At 40.7% G+C, this 17,847-nt stretch overlaps 1 protein-coding gene across 2 annotated transcripts in view; it reads left to right on the top strand.

Annotated features, from left to right (window-relative positions):
* pdzrn4 (PDZ domain containing ring finger 4) overlaps positions 1–17,847 on the top strand; it is an 81,567-nt gene that overhangs the window by 58,841 nt on the left and 4,879 nt on the right. The window contains exons 2-4 of one of the 2 annotated variants that reach the window (XM_061961436.1): positions 4,131–4,357; positions 4,427–4,529; positions 17,047–17,136. In XM_061961436.1, the coding sequence (XP_061817420.1) occupies positions 4,131–4,357; positions 4,427–4,529; positions 17,047–17,136 (420 nt within the window). Of the gene's footprint in view, positions 1–4,130; positions 4,358–4,426; positions 4,530–17,046; positions 17,146–17,847 lie in introns of both variants that reach the window. The other variant, XM_061961435.1, reaches the window with a different exon arrangement.

Below are 17,847 nucleotides of genomic sequence, written 5' to 3'. Positions count from 1 at the left end.
GTTGCTGGGTCGGGTTTGGTTTTGGTATTGGATTGCATTGTTATGGTATTGCTGTGCATTGTTTTGTTGGATTGATTAATAAACTTTTTTTTTTAATGAAAAAATAAATAAATAAATAAACACATTTAAAAAAATAAGAATTGATTCTGAATCGCACAATGTGAGAATCGCGACCATGGTAACGTTGCTTGGATGGCAACATATCTTGCTGTATGTACCTTTCAGCATTAATGGTGCCTTCACAGATGTGTAAGTTACCCATGCCTTGGGCACTAATACACCCCCATACCATCACACATGCTGCCTTTTACACTTTGCGCCTACATTCATTCGGATGGTTCTTTTCCTCTTTGGTCCGGAGGACACGACGTCCACAGTTTCCAAAAACTATTCGAAATGTGGACTCGTCAGACCAAGGAACGCTTTTCCACTTTGCATCAGTCCATCTTAGATGAGGTCGGGCCCAGCTAAGCCGGCGGCGTTTCTGGGTGTTGTTGATAAATGGCTTTCGCTTTGCATAGTAGAGTTTTAACTTGCACTTACAGATGTAGCAACCAACTGTAGTTACTGACAGTGGGTTTCTGAAGTGTTCCTGAGCCCATGTGGTAATATCCTTTACACACCGATGTCAGTTTTTGAAGCAGTACCGCCTGAGAGATCGAAGGTCACTGGCATTATATACAGGTAAAAGCCAGTAAATTAGAATATTTTGAAAAACTTGATTTATTTCAGTAATTGCATTCAAAAGGTGTAACTTGTACATTATATTTATTCATTGCACACAGACTGATGCATTCAAATGTTTATTTCATTTAATTTGGATGATTTGAAGTGGCAACAAATGAAAATCCAAAATTCCGTGTGTCACAAAATTAGAATATTACTTAAGGCTAATACAAAAAAGGGATTTTTAGAAATGTTGGCCAACTGAAAAGTATGAAAATGAAAAATATGAGCATGTACAATACTCAATACTTGGTTGGAGCTCCTTTTGCCTCAATTACTGCGTTAATGCGGCGTGGCATGGAGTCGATGAGTTTCTGGCACTGCTCAGGTGTTATGAGAGCCCAGGTTGCTCTGATAGTGGCCTTCAACTCTTCTGCGTTTTTGGGTCTGGCATTCTGCATCTTCCTTTTCACAATACCCCACAGATTTTCTATGGGGCTAAGGTCAGGGGAGTTGGCGGGCCAATTTAGAACAGAAATACCATGGTCCGTAAACCAGTCCACTCTGTTTCCTGAGATCCAGGGTCAACGCAGCCGTCTACCAGCAAGTTTTAGAGCACTTCATGCTTCCTGCTGCTGACCTGCTCTATGGAGATGGAGATTTCAAGTTCCAACAGGACTTGGCGCCTGCACACAGCGCAAAATCTACCCGTGCCTGGTTTACGGACCATGGTATTTCTGTTCTAAATTGGCCCGCCAACTCCCCTGACCTTAGCCCCATAGAAAATCTGTGGGGTATTGTGAAAAGGAAGATGCAGAATGCCAGACCCAAAAACGCAGAAGAGTTGAAGGCCACTATCAGAGCAACCTGGGCTCTCATAACACCTGAGCAGTGCCAGAAACTCATCGACTCCATGCCACGCCGCATTAACGCAGTAATTGAGGCAAAAGGAGCTCCAACCAAGTATTGAGTATTGTACATGCTCATATTTTTCATTTTCATACTTTTCAGTTGGCCAACATTTCTAAAAATCCCTTTTTTGTATTAGCCTTAAGTAATATTCTAATTTTGTGACACACGGAATTTTGGATTTTCATTTGTTGCCACTTCAAATCATCAAAATTAAATGGAATAAACATTTGAATGCATCAGTCTGTGTGCAATGAATAAATATAATGTACAAGTTACATCTTTTGAATGCAATCACTGAAATAAATCAAGTTTTTCAAAATATTCTAATTTACTGGCTTTTACCTGTAGTTGTTTTCGGCCTTGCAGGGATTTCTCCAGATTCTCTGATCCTTTTGATGATATTACGGACCGTGGTGAAATCCCTAACCTGTCGAGAAATGTTGTTTTCAAACTGTTGGACAATTTGCTCACGGGTTATTTATATGCGATGATAAGTACATCGCATTATCATCTCATCAAAGAATAAACAGGTGATCTTTTATGGCGTTGTCAAGATAGATAAGCAATGAGTGTATATTTGTGTTTGCATTTAAAGCGCCTCCCGTCCTTTTTAATGCTTCGATTTGCGGTTTAACGGCCTCCTTAATTCAGCGTACGCGACGTACAAAATGTGTGCAAATCAAATTATCCACCCCCCCCCCCCCCCCCCCTGCTCTTCATCACACCTGCTGGCTATTAATCAACCCTCAGTTAGCTCGTTAGTAGGCAGTAATTCGCCCATATGGACCAAATCCCAGCGTTTTAGCTTCAGTGTGAGGTTGTGATGGATTTAAAATGAGTTGCAGCGCAGACGGTAAATGAAGTGAATCGCTGCATAAATGCGTGTCGGCTGTTTGCATTCGGGTAAGTCGACAGGTGACATAATGAACACATCGCTATTATTCGTCTACAAACCCTGTTTCCATATGAGTTGGGAAATGTCGTTAGATGTAAATATAAACGGAATACAATGATCATTTTCAACCCATATTCAGTTGAATATGCTACAAAGACAACATATTTGATGTTCAAACTCATAAACATTTTATTTTTTTTGCAAATAATCATTAAGTTTAGAATTTGATGCCAGCAACACGTGACAAAGAAGTTGGGAAAGGTGGCAATAAATACTGATAAAGTTGAGGAATGCTCATCAAACACTTATTTGGAACATCCCACAGGTGAGCAGGCAAATTGGGAACAGGTGGGTGCCATGATTGGGTATAAAAGCAGCTTCCATGAAATGCTCAGTCATTCACAAACAAGGATGGGGCGAGGGCCACCACTTTGTCAACAAATGCGTGAGCAAATTGTTGAACAGTTTAAGAACAACATTTCTCAACCAGCTATTGCAAGGAATTTAGGGATTTCACCATCTACGCTCCGTAATATCATCAAAGGGTTCAGAGAATGTGGAGAAATCACTGCACGTAAGCAGCTAAGCCCGTGACCTTCCATCCCTCAGGCTGTACTGCACCAACAAGCGACATCAGTGTGTAAAGGATATCACCACATGGACTCAGGAACACTTCAGAAACCCACTGTCAGTAACTACAGTTGGTCGCTACATCTGTAAGTGCAAGTTAAAACTCTCCTATGCAAGGCCAAAACCGTTTATCAACAACACCCAGAAACGCTGTCGGCTTCGCTGGGCCTGAGCTCATCTAAGATGGACTGATACAAAGTGGAAAAGTGGTCTGTGGTCTGACGAGTCCACATTTCAAATTGTTTTTGGAAACTGTGGACGTCGACCAAAGAGGAAAAGAACCATCCGGATTGTTATAGGCACAAAGTGTAAAAGGCAGCATGTGTGATGGTATGGGGGTGTATTAGTGCCCAAGACATGGGTAACTTACACATCTGTGAAGGTGCCATTAATGCTGAAAGGTACATACAGGTTTTGGAGCAACATATGTTGCCATCCAAGCAACGTTACCATGGACGCCCCTGCTTATTTCAGCAAGACAATGCCAAGCCACGTGTTACATCAACGTGGCTTCATAGTAAAAGAGTGCGGGTACTAGACTGGCCTGCCTGTAGTCCAGACCTGTCTCCCATTGAAAATGTGTGGCGCATTATGAAGCCTAAAATAGCAGAAGGGAGACTTAAGAACAACTTAAGCTGTACATCAAGCAAGAATGGGAAAGAATTCCACCTGAGAAGCTTCAAAAATGTGTCTCCTCAGTTCCCAAATGTTTACTGAGTGTTGTTAAAAGGAAAGGCCATGTAACACAGTGGTAAAAATGCCCTTTCCCAACTACTTTGGCACGTGTTGCAGCCATGAAATTCTAAGTTAATTATTATTTGCAAAAAAAAAAATAAAGTTTATGAGTTTGAACATCAAATATGTTGTCTTTGTAGCATATTCAAATGAATTAAAGGATTTGCAAATCATTGTATTCCGTTGATATTTCCATCAAACACAATTTCCCAACTCATATGGAAACGGGGTTTGTAATAGGCTCGCCGTGCTTAATAAGGGATTTGAGGAATAAACGGTCTTTCTCCCGCAGGTGAACGGCAGGAACTTCTCCAAGGCGGAGCAGGATGACCCCATCGTGGTCCAGGTTCTACGGCCCAGCAGAGCTCCAGTGGCCCAGTGCCAGGAGGAGGCGGCGGCGTGCGTGACGGACGTGTGCACGCAGACGGACATCACCTTCGAGCACATCATGGCGCTGGCCAAGCTCCGGCCCGCCACGCCGCCCGTCCCTGACATCTGTCCCTTCCTTTTGTCTGACAGGTGAGAGTTTTTTTTTTCTGTTGCAGTTTTCAAAATGTACTGGATTTGGTTTAATTGCCTTTTCCTCAGCTGTCACTCCATCCACGCAATGGAACACGACTTTTATGAATGTCCCGAGTACCTGTCCAACACACCGGCAGAAGTGGGGAGGACTGAAGAGTATGTTTATGAGGTTGGTTTATTATTCTGTCTTTTTAACCCTTGTCCATCCATCCATCCATCCATCTTCTTCCGCTTATCCGAGGTCGGGTCGCGGGGGCAGCAGCCTAAGTAGGGAAGCCCAGACTTCCCTCTCCCCAGCCACTTCGTCCAGCTCCTCCCGGGGGATCCCGAGGCGTTCCCAGGCCAGCCGGGAGACATAGTCTTCCCAACGTGTCCTGGGTCTTCCCCGCAGCCTCCTACTGGTCGGACGTGCCCTAAACACCTCCCTAGGGAGGCGTTCGGGTGGCATCCTGACCAGATGCCCGAACCACCTCATCTGGCTCCTCTCCATGTGGAGGAGCAGCGGCTTTACTTTGAGCTCCCCCCGGATGACAGAGCTTCTCACCCTATCTCTAAGGGAGAGCCCCGCCACCCGGCGGAGGAAACTCATTTCGGTCGCTTGTACCCGTGATCTTGTCCTTTCGGTCATAACCCAAAGCTCATGACCATAGGTGAGGATGGGAACGTAGATCGACCGGTAAATTGAGAGCTTTGCCTTCCGGCTCAGCTCCTTCTTCACCACAACGGATCGATACAGCGTCCGCATTACTGAAGACGCCGCACCGATCCGCCTGTCGATCTCACGATCCACTCTTCCCTCACTCGTGAACAAGACTCCGAGGTACTTGAACTCCTCCACTTGGGGCACGATCTCCTCCCCAACCCGGAGATGGCACTCCACCCTTTTCCGGGCGAGAACCATGGACTCGGACTTGGAGGTGCTGATTCTCATCCCAGTCGCTTCACACTCGGCTGCGAACCGATCCAGCGAGAGCTGAAGATCCTGGCCAGATGAAGCCATCAGGACCACATCATCTGCAAAAAGCAGAGACCTAATCCTGCAGCCACCAAACCAGATCCCCTCAACGCCTTGACTGCGCCTAGAAATTCTGTCCATAAAAGTTATGAACAGAATCGGTGACAAAGGGCAGCCTTGGCGGAGTCCAACCCTCACTGGAAACGTGTCCGACTTACTACCGGCAATGCGGACCAAGCTCTGGCACTGATCATACAGGGAGCGGACTGCCACAATCAGACAGTCTGATACCCCATATTCTCTGAGCACTCCCCACAGGACTTCCCGAGGGACACGGTCGAATGCCTTCTCCAAGTCTACAAAACACATGTAGACTGGTTGGGCAACCTCCCATGCACCCTCAAGGACCCTGCCGAGAGTATAGAGCTGGTCCACAGTTCCACGACCAGGACGAAAACCACACTGTTCCTCCTGAATCCGAGGTTCGACTATCCGGCGTAGCCTCCTCTCCAGTACACCTGAATAGACCTTACCGGGAAGGCTGAGTAGTGTGATCCCACGATAGTTAGAACACAACCTTTGGTTCCCCTTCTTAAAGAGAGGAACCACCACCCCGGTCTGCCAATCCAGTGGTACCGCCCCCGATGTCCACGCGATGCTGCAGAGTCTTGTCAACCAAGACAGCCCCACAGCATCCAGAGCCTTAAGGAACTCCGGGCGGATCTCATCTACCCCCGGGGCCTTGCCACCGAGGAGCTTTTTAACTACCTCAGCAACCTCAGCCCCAGAAATAGGAGAGCCCACCACAGACTCCCCAGGCACTGCTTCCTCATAGGAAGACGTGTTGGTGGGATTGAGGAGGTCTTCGAAGTATTCCCTCCACCGATCCACAACATCCGCAGTCGAGGTCAGCAGAACACCATCCTCACCATACACGGTGTTGATAGTGCACTGCTTCCCCTTCCTGAGGCGGCGGATGGTGGTCCAGAATTGCTTCGAAGCCGTCCGGAAGTCGTTGTGACCCTTGTGTAATGTTCATATTGTTGTTACTCGGCCAGCGTTTGTGGGTCTGATGGACCCGTTGCATTTTGTGGCTTTTAATGCCTATTACGCCTTGTGGAGGTCTCGTCCCTCCGGGTTCCAAAAATATTAGTTTCAGTTTTGAAGTTAATTTGCTGACCTACTCAGTGACCTGGTGGTTAGAGTGTCCGCCCTGAGATGGGTAGGTCGTGAGTTCAAACCCCCGGCCGAGTCATACCAAAGACAATAAAAATGGGAGCCATTACCTCCCTGCTTGGCACTCAGCATCAAGGGTTGGAATTGGGGGTTAAATCACCAAAAATGATTCCCGGGCGCGGCCACCGCTGCTGCTCACTGCTCCCCTCACATCCCAGGGGGTGATTAAGGGATGGGTCAAAAACATTTCACCACACCTAGTGTGTGTGTGACAATCATTGGTACTTTAACTTTAAACTTTTGCATGATTTTCAAATTTTTAGGAGTTTCACCTGTATAAATATTAAAGATGTCCTGCATTAAAATGTAATATCGGAAATTATCGGTATCGTTTTTTTTTAATTATCGGTATCGTTTTTATTTTTATTTTTTATTTTTTTTATTAAATTAACATAAAAAACACAAGATACACTTACAATTAGTGCACCAACCCAAAAAACCTCCCTCCTGCCATCATGGAAAGAAAACAAATGCAAAAAGAAAAAATATATAATAAATTGTTAAATGTATCCAGTGATTATACTATAAAGTTATTTTCCATTTAACTTCACCAGTTTTAGATTATTTTTATTCAAAATCGCTGAATTTTCACATTTGCCGTTCAAATACTGAGAACAGCAGCCAGTTGAGGCACGTCACTCAGTGCCTCAACATGGATTGCGCAATGACTCGGCTAACTGCTGGCCTGCTGTGCAGTGAGACCGTATTGCTATATGAATTATATTATACATTTCCATAGTTTAGTTAGCTGAGGTATATAATGTACAGTGTATTTTGTCAACAACTGTATGTGTGTAACGTATTTCTTGTGCTGAGCGATCATAAAACTGCTGCGAAGACGCACTGGCTGAGGCTCGCAGTAATCCCGCCTCCTGGTGCCGGTTAATGCACCCCCCCCGCCGCAGAACGCACCCCCTCGACGGGAGCGCCACACCAACCGAAGCCCACACCTAAACCCTCCACGTGCAAGACCGAATCCACCCAAAAAAAGTCACTTAACAAGAAGCCAAAAAGTGCAAAAACAACAATACTCGACTGCAGGGACACAACATTAGGTACACCTGCAGACTGCAGCACGGATTTCATATTTCATTCATTCACAACTCCGCCAACACGAACATTATTGTTTTGGCACTTATTGGCTTCTTATTAAATATATTTTTTAAATAGATTCAATCTTGCACGTGGAAAGTTTAAGTGTGGGCTTTAGTTATAACACTCCCGTCAGGGGGTGCATTCTACGGCGGGGGTGCATCCCGCACAACCATAATAACGTTTTTTTTTTTAATTAAATGTGCTTTTTTTGTGTGCTACAGTTTGTATGTGTAAAGTTAAAGTTAAGTTAAAGTAGCAATGATTGTCACACACACACTAGGTGTGGTGAAATTTGTCCTCTGCATTTGACCCATCCCCTTGTTCACCCCCTGGGAGGTGAGGGGAGCAGAGGGCAGCAGCGACTGGGAATCATTTTTGGTGATTTAACCCCCAATTCCAAGCCTTGATGCTGAGTGGCAAGCAGGGAAGAATGCTGGTATGAGCTTTTAAACATAACCCGTTAACTGCTGCCAATCAAATGGTGAATAAGATACTCTTTAGGGTTCATATGTTTGTAAATGTGACTGTGATGAAGTCAGTGCCTCACCAGCCATCAACCTCACCGCATGTCACTGCAGTCCGTAAGCACACATGATTGTGCGTGCTGCTGGTCCACTAATAGTACTAACCTTTAACAGTTAATTTTACTCATTTTCATTCATTACTAGTTTCTATGTGTCATGTCTGTGTAATCATGTTTTGTTTTAAGTCATGTTTTGTTTAGTTTCTGGCTTTTCACTCCCTTGTCTTGTTTGCATGATTACCCATTAGTTTCACCTGTTCCACGTTTGGACTCATTGTGCACTCTTGTTTGTCACCATAGCAACCCATTAGTTTTCACCTGTCACGTCACGCACCTGCTTTCACTAATCATGTCCATAGTATTTAAGTTCATTCATTTTCTGTTGTTCGTCCTGACGACATCTCCACATTTATGCTCTGTCCATTCTTTCCATGTCCATTCTTCATGCAACTATTTTTGTCCAAGCCAAGTAAGTTTTTGTTCCATGTTTATAGTCTTTTTGGTTTCATAGTTTGTTCTCCGCCATTGTGCGTGCTTTTCGTTTGTACTTTTTTGCTATAGTCTTTGGTTTCATAGTTTGTTCTCCGCCACTGTGCGCGCTTTTCGTTTGCACCTTTTTTTGATATATTGCTTAAATCATGTACCTTCATTCCCGTCTCGCCCGTGCCAACTTTCCGTTGCATCCCGGAAAAGCAAACACCCAAGACCTAGTCATGACACTATGTAACTGTTTTTTATATTGTTTTACTTTCTATTTTATTCAAGAAAATGTTTTTAATTTATTTACCTTATTTTTTTATTTTTTTTTTAAAAGTACCTTATCTTCACCATACCTGGTTGTCCAAATTAGGCATAATAATGTGTTAATTCCACGACTGCATATATCGGTATCGGTTGATATCGGTATCGGTAATTAAAGAGTTGGACAATATCGGAATATCGGACATCGGCAAAAAGCCATTATCGGACATCCCTAATAAATATGAAATTACACCCTTTTTTCTTTTTTTCTTTTTTATCATTACCATACTGTTATTGTATTTAATTTAATTATTTCAAATAGTTTTTAGGAATGGAATAATATTTAGTTGAATAATAAACATACTAAAAACAATAACCAGGAGCAGGCCCGGCCCTAACCAATCTGGCGCCCTAGGCAAGATTTTAGGTGGCGCCCCCCCACATCGGCAGTGAAGTGTATACTCACAAGAAACCGAATAGCTTTGTCTTTGACCTTTTTTTTTGTACTTACAACTATACTATATAAAGGGGTGGAAAAGTGACTATTACCTGCAGGGCAAACATTAGCTAACCAGAAGGCAATAACAATGTAAACAAAAATACCTGCTTAAAAGATCTAATACAAATGTCCCTGAGGAATGTAAGGTGGGAGTACTGTTATTACCTAACGTTACATTATTATTGTCCATAACAATTTAGCCCCCTCCACAACATTAACCCGACGTTAAAACAGAACTAGCTATTTATTGATTAGCAATTGCCGAATCATGTAACATTAGCTTAATGCTAAAAAGCCAGGTTACTATCACATTCTGTAACAGACAAATAATTTCATGTAGGCTAACGTTACCTACCTGCTACCTCTGTCTTTTCTCGTTTCTCCTCCTCTTCTTTTCTCTTTTTTCTTCCCTGGGCACCTGACACTTTTGGCCGTTTTGACATCTTGTGTTGATTTTTTGATGTGGTGACGTCCAAAAAGAGTCATGATACGGGAAGGGAGGGGGCGCACCGTGCGGGGGGAGGTGGGTGGGGGGGCGTAATGTTGTAACAAATAATATTTCTATTAAATAGGCTTTACTTTGCATTTTAATTAACGTGGGATTATTTGTTGTATTTAGAAATAATAGTACCAGCTTTTTTTTCTTTTTTTTTTTTCTCCAACATTTGTGGCACTGGCGTGGCGCCCCCTAATGGACGGCGCCCTTAGCATTTGCCTATACGGCCTATGCCACGGGCCGGCCCTGACCAGGAGGTTGCACATAAACAGCAAAAAAAAAAAAAAAAAAGGCCATGTCTGCTAGCCGCACCCCTTATGTGTCACAGCCAATCAGCTCACACCTTCACCAGGTGCGTCTCCTCTTGCGATTTTACTGGAGTGTGTTTAGCTCCTATTGTGTTGTGTGCTTCTGCTTGGATGCGTGTTGAGTATATTGCTTTAATGAATACAGAGTCTGGAACGCATTCTAACAGTGACCTGCAGGTGAAGGTCTGTGACAGTAATAAGCCACTAAGAGTTGTTCTCACTGGTTTAATGGCCACCTCCTGGTTCAGTGAACTGCATTGTGGGTCATTAGGGGTCCTGTGCTGCCAGATGAGGCCTGCACCTTGCTGTGTCTGATACGCATGCGGGGGTTTGTAAAGGAGAACAAGGTTACACACATTCTGAATCAAGCCTGCAGCCAGGTGGAGCTAACTGAAACATGATTGACAGATTATTGGCTGTCCCGGTGCTCCTCTGTACCGAGTCTATACTTACTGAATATGTGAGGGTCATATCTTTTTTTGTATGCAGAAAAAGGGTGAAAAACAAGTGCATACAAAAATGACCGTCTTTTTCGGACTATAAGGCGCACTCAAAATTATTTCATTTCCTCAAAACTGGACAGTGCGCCATATAACCCGGTGAGCCTAATGTACGGAATAATTCTGGTTCTGCTTACCGACCTCGAAGCCATCTTATTTGGTACATGGTGAAATGATAAATGCGACCAGTAGATGGCAGTCACACATAAGAAACATGTGTAGTCTGCAGTATGACATGAATTAGATTTTTTAAATAAAATATTACTTTTGATATCATCATAATATGTTCCTTTTTGGGTTTATTTAAAAAAAAAATTTAAAAAGTGTTTTATTCCTAAAATTTACGAAAATTACATTTTCTAAAACTGACAACTAACAAAGGAACGATGGATAAATATTTCGTCAGATGAATCACACTTTTGCATTTTGGATAATCACAATTATTCACACTAAATTAACTTTGAAAAAGACACCGATATTTTGACACAAATGCAATTTTCTCGTCAAAATGTCATAGAGGAACATTTTTTTAAAATCATTAAATGCAGGCATTTATTTGTTCAGACATTTTTTCTAAAGTCCTGTCTGAGTTTATTTTGAAAGTTTATATACCAGTGGAAGTCCACTCATTGACGTATACATTGACCTGATCCATGACTGTATACCAACCTTTATGGTAGCCATTCACGCTTAAGGAAAAGAAGCATAAAATAATGTGCGCGATTATCATATTTTTCGGACTATAAGGCGCACTCAAAATCCTTGGATTTCATCAAAACTCGACAGTGCGCCTTATAACCCGGTGCGCCTAATGTACGGAATAATTCTGGTTCTGCTTACCGACCTCGAAGCCATCTTATTTGGTACATGGTGAAATGATAAATGTGACCAGTAGATGGCAGTCACACATAAGAAACATGTGTAGACTGCAGTATGACAGAATGTCGTTTTATCATTAATGAATTAGATTTTTTGAAATAAAATATATTACTTTTGATATCATCATAATACGTTTCTTATTGGGTTTATCTAAAAAAAAAAAAAGTGTTTTATTCCTAAAATTTACGAAAATTACATTTTCTAAAACTGACAACTAACAAAGGAACGATGGATAAATATTTCGTCAGATAAATCACACTTTTGCATTTTGGATAATCACAACTATTCACACTAAATTAACTTTGCAAAAGACATCAATATTTTGACACGAATGCAATTTTCTCGCCAAAATGTCATAGAGGAACATTTTTTAAAAATCATTAAATGCAGGCATTTATTTGCTCAGAAATGTTTTCTAAAGTCCTGTCTGAGTTTATTTTGAAAGAAATTTAACAGCGGAAGTCCTCTCATTGACGTATACATTGACCTGATCCCTGACTGTATATGGTAGCCATTCACGCTTAAGGAAAAGAAGCATAAAATAATGTGCGCAATTATCATATTTTTCGGACTATAAGGCGCACTCAAAATCCTTGCATTTTCTCAAAACTCGACAGTGCGCCTTATAACCCAGTGCGCCTAATGTACGGAATAATTCTGGTTCTGCTTACCGAACTCGAAGCCATCTTATTTGGTACATGGTGAAATGATAAATGTGACCAGTAGATGGCAGTCACACATAAGAAACATGTGTAGACTGCAATATGACAGAATGTTGTTTTATCATTAATGAATTCGATTTTTTGAAATAAAATATATTACTTTTGATATCGTCATAATACGTTCCTTATTGGGTTTATCTAAAAAAAAAAAAAGTGTTTTATTCCTAAAATTTACGAAAATTACATTTTCTAAAACTGACAACTAACAAAAGAACAATGGATAAATATTTCGTCAGATAAATCACACTTTTGCATTTTGGATAATCACAATTATTCACACTAAATTAACTTTGCAAAAGACATCAATATTTTGACACAAATGCAATTTTCTCGCCAAAATGTCATAGAGGAACATTTTTTAAAAATCATTAAATGCAGGCATTTATTTGCTCAGACATTTTTTCTAAAGTCCTGTCTGAGTTTATTTTGAAAGTTTATATACCAGCGGAAGTCCTCTCATTGACGTATACATTGACCTGATCCCTGACTGTATACCAACCTTTATGGTAGCCATTCACGCTTAAGGAAAAGAAGCATAAAATAATGTGCGCGATTATCATATTTTTCAACCTATAAGGCGCACTCAAAATCCTTGCATTTTCTCAAAACTCGACAGTGCGCCTTATAACCCGGTGCGCCTAATGTACGGAATAATTCTGGTTCTGCTTACCGACCTCGAAGCCATCTTATTTGGTACGTGGTGAAATGATAAATGTGACCAGTAGATGGCAATCACACATAAGAAACATGTGTAGTCTGCAATATGACAGAATGTTGTTTTATCATTAATGAATTCGATTTTTTGAAATAAAATATATTACATTTGATATCATCATAATACGTTCCTTTTTGGGTTTATTTAAAAAAAAAATTTAAAAAGTGTTTTATTCCTAAAATTTACAAAAATTACATTTTCTAAAACTGACAACTAACAAAGGAACGATGGATAAATATTTCATCAGATGAATCACACTTTTGCATTTTGAATAATCACAATTATTCACACTAAATTAACTTTGAAAAAGACATCAATGTTTTGACACAAATGCAATTTTCTCGCCAAAATGTCATAAAGGAACATTTTTTTTAAATCATTAAATGCAGGCATTTATTTGCTCAGACATTTTTTCTAAAGTCCTGTCTGAGTTTATTTTGAAAGTTTATATACCAGCGGAAGTCCACTCATTGACGTATACATTGACCTGATCCCTGACTGTATACCAACCTGCTCTGCTTTTATGGTAGCCATTCACGCTTAAGGAAAAGAAGCATAAAATAATGTGCTCGAGTATCATATTTTTCGGACTATAAGGCGCACTCAAAATCCTTGCATTTTCTCAAAACTCGACAGTGCGCCTTATAACCCGGTGCGCCTAATGTACAGAATAATTCTGGTTCTGCTTACCGACCTCGAAGCCATCTTATTTGGTACGTGGTGAAATGATAAATGTGACCAGTAGATGGCAGTCACACATAAGAAACATGTGTAGACAGCAATATGACAGAATGTTGTTTTATCATTAATGAATTAGATTTTTTGAAATAAAATATATTACATTTGATATCATCATGATACGTTCCTTTTTGGGTTTATTAAAAAAAAAAAAGAAAAAAAAAAGTGTTTTTTTCCTAAAATTTACGAAAATTAAATTTTCTAAAACTGATAACTAACAAAGGAACAATGGATAAATATTTCGTCAGATGAATCACACTTTTGCATTTTGAATAATCACAATTATTCACACTAAATTAACTTTGAAAAAGACATCAATATTTTGACACAAATGCAATTTTCACGTCAAAATGTCATAGAGGAATTTTTTAAAAAAATCATTAAATGCAGGCATTTATTTGCTCAGACATCAGACAGATACTGTTGTTGATAATATTCATTTTTGTTTCACTACTTTTGGATTGTTCTGTGTGGTGTTTGTGTCTCCTCTCAATTGCTCTGTTTATTGCAGTTCTGAGTGTTGCTGGGTCGGGTTTGGTTTTGGAATTGGATTGCATTGTTATGGTATTGCTTTGCATTATTTTGTTGGATTGGTTAATAAAAATAAATAAAAAAAAAAATTAAAAAAAATAAATAAATACATAAATAAAAATAAAAATTTAAAAATAAAAAAAATAAAAAAAATAAAAATAAAAAAATAAAAAAATAGATGTTTGAAAAATGAGAATCGATACTGAATCGTACAATGTGAGAATCGCAATTTGAATTCGAATCGATTTTTTCCCCACACCTCTAATAATCACTGGGCTGGGAACGCCTCGGTATCCCCCCGGAAGAGCTGGACGAAGTAGCTGGGGAGAGGGAAGTCTGGGCTTCTCTGCTTAGGCTGCTGCCCCCGCGACCCGACTTCGCACAAGCGGGAAGAAAATGGATGGAAAAAAAAAAATCACACGGTCGTCATGGTTACCTAAATACTCGGGGCTCAAATGAACATCTCCGCAGACGTGTGTGTCGTCACGCAGTGTAGAAACAATGAACATTTCTTTTCAATGACATCATAATAGGAATGTTAAGTGGCACTTAGGTGGTAATGTGGCGAGCAGATGCTTCCGACAAAATGCCGCGTTACAATGTCGCTTTTACACGTTTGCAGCAGCTGCCTAATGAGATGTTTGCCATTTGACCACGCAATGGCAAAATTAGACTTTGGTGATTTAAACACCAACATGCCACAAATTATTTCTAATTTAGCTTCCCCAATCTCCCCATTCCCGTTGGTATTTGGCTGTCATGGCTTGTTCCAATCGACCAGTTAGGAATTGTACATAATCATACACGTCTTCTCAAGCGTTGAAGGTCAGTTTCGCACGTCAGGTTAAATGCCATAGAAATGAATGTCTTCCACTGTCAATCTAAACTGACATTATAGTGAATTATATTTATATAGCGCTTTTCTCTAGTGACTCAAAGCGCTTTACATTGTGAAACCCAAGATCTAAGTTACATTTAAACCAGTGTGGGTGGCACTGGGAGCAGGTGGGTAAAGTGTCTTGCCCAAGGACACAACGGCAGTGACTAGGATGGCGAAAGCGGGGATCGAAACTGGAACCCTCAAGTTCCAGTTTCTACAGGTAAAAGCCAGTAAATTAGAATATTTTGAAAAACTTGATTTATTTCAGTAATTGCATTCAAAAGGTGTAACTTGTACATTATATTTATTCATTGCACACAGACTGATGCATTCAAATGTTTATTTCATTTAATTTTGATGATTTGAAGTGGCAACAAATGAAAATCCAAAATTCCGTGTGTCACAAAATTAGAATATTACTTAAGGCTAATACAAAAAAGGGATTTTTAGAAATGTTGGCCAACTGAAAAGTATGAAAATGAAAAATATGAGCATGTACAATACTCAATACTTGGTTGGAGCTCCTTTTGCCTCAATTACTGCGTTAATGCGGCGTGGCATGGAGTCGATGAGTTTCTGGCACTGCTCAGGTGTTATGAGAGCCCAGGTTGCTCTGATAGTGGCCTTCAACTCTTCTGCGTTTTTGGCTCTGGCATTCTGCATCTTCCTTTTCACAATACCCCACAGATTTTCTATGGGGCTAAGGTCAGGGGAGTTGGCGGGCCAATTTAGAACAGAAATACCATGGTCCGTAAACCAGGCACGGGTAGATTTTGCGCTGTGTGCAGGCGCCAAGTCCTGTTGGAACTTGAAATCTCCATCTCCATAGAGCAGGTCAGCAGCAGGAAGCATGAAGTGCTCTAAAACTTGCTGGTAGACAGCTGCGTTGACCCTGGATCTCAGGAAACAGAGTGGACCGACACCAGCAGATGACATGGCACCCCAAACCATCACCCAACCATGCAAATTTTGCATTTCCTTTGGAAATCGAGGTCCCAGAGTCTGGAGGAAGACAGGAAAGGCACAGGATCCACGTTGCCTGAAGTCTAGTGTAAAGTTTCCACCATCAGTGATGGTTTGGGGTGCCATGTCATCTGCTGGTGTCGGTCCACTCTGTTTCCTGAGATCCAGGGTCAACGCAGCCGTCTACCAGCAAGTTTTAGAGCACTTCATGCTTCCTGCTGCTGACCTGCTCTATGGAGATGGAGATTTCAAGTTCCAACAGGACTTGGCGCCTGCACACAGCGCAAAATCTACCCGTGCCTGGTTTACGGACCATGGTATTTCTGTTCTAAATTGGCCCGCCAACTCCCCTGACCTTAGCCCCATAGAAAATCTGTGGGGTATTGTGAAAAGGAAGATGCAGAATGCCAGACCCAAAAACGCAGAAGAGTTGAAGGCCACTATCAGAGCAACCTGGGCTCTCATAACACCTGAGCAGTGCCAGAAACTCATCGACTCCATGCCACGCCGCATTAACGCAGTAATTGAGGCAAAAGGAGCTCCAACCAAGTATTGAGTATTGTACATGCTCATATTTTTCATTTTCATACTTTTCAGTTGGCCAACATTTCTAAAAATCCCTTTTTTGTATTAGCCTTAAGTAATATTCTAATTTTGTGACACACGGAATTTTGGATTTTCATTTGTTGCCACTTCAAATCATCAAAATGAAATGAAATAAACATTTGAATGCATCAGTCTGTGTGCAATGAATAAATATAATGTACAAGTTACACCTTTTGAATGCAATTACTGAAATAAATCAAGTTTTTCAAAATATTCTAATTTACTGGCTTTTACCTGTATATATATTTTTTTAATATATATATATTTTTTTTTTTTCACTAACCTGGGTTCTCTAACAGGAAGTGGTGCTGTGCAGACAGAACAGTCAGGAAAAGCTGGGCCTGACGCTGTGCTACAGGACCGACGACGAGGAGGACGCAGCCATTTATGTAAGCCAGGTGGGTTTTCTTTTCCAAAACACTCTCGAGTCTCGTTCTTCTAATCAAGTCGAGGTGACTCTCATGGAGGAAACAGCCCGGCAAAACATTTTTACCGATTTCTATTTTTGTGTCTTTGATGGAATGCAAATGCGGCTCATTAAAATGTAGAAGTACAGGCGCCACATTGGGAAGCAGGATTTGTGTGTGTGTGTGTGTTATGTTTAGAAAATGATTATTAATGATGTGTTGTTTTTGCCTGCACATGCATTTTGATCACTTGTGCTAAACAGCAAAAGTCCCAAGAGAAGGAAGTAGAGTTGGGAATAGTTGGGCACCTGCGAGTCGTTGGTTGATGCATTGTTACTCCCTCCAGTCGACAGTACCACACTTTTTTCAACAGGCATTTAATGATGTTGAGCATGCCGTGAGAACTGTGCAAAATACAAAATATATTATTAGAATACAATACGACACAAGATGATTCTCATAAAGAACATTAAACATGTTTTTACTAATCAAATAACTTTCGACTTAACCAAATAACATCGTACAGCACGCAAATATCCGCCATACAAATATATACAATATATACAAATATATATACATATATGTATGTATGTATATATGTATATATATATATATATATATATATATATATATATATATATATATATATATTTATATATATATATATATATATATATATATATATACATATAT

Source organism: Nerophis lumbriciformis, linkage group LG05, assembly GCF_033978685.3.
Source record: "Nerophis lumbriciformis linkage group LG05, RoL_Nlum_v2.1, whole genome shotgun sequence".
In the NCBI taxonomy this organism is placed as follows: domain Eukaryota; kingdom Metazoa; phylum Chordata; class Actinopteri; order Syngnathiformes; family Syngnathidae; genus Nerophis; species Nerophis lumbriciformis.
The sequence above is the reverse complement of the archived record's forward strand: the minus strand, read 5'-3'. Positions and strand labels throughout refer to the sequence as shown.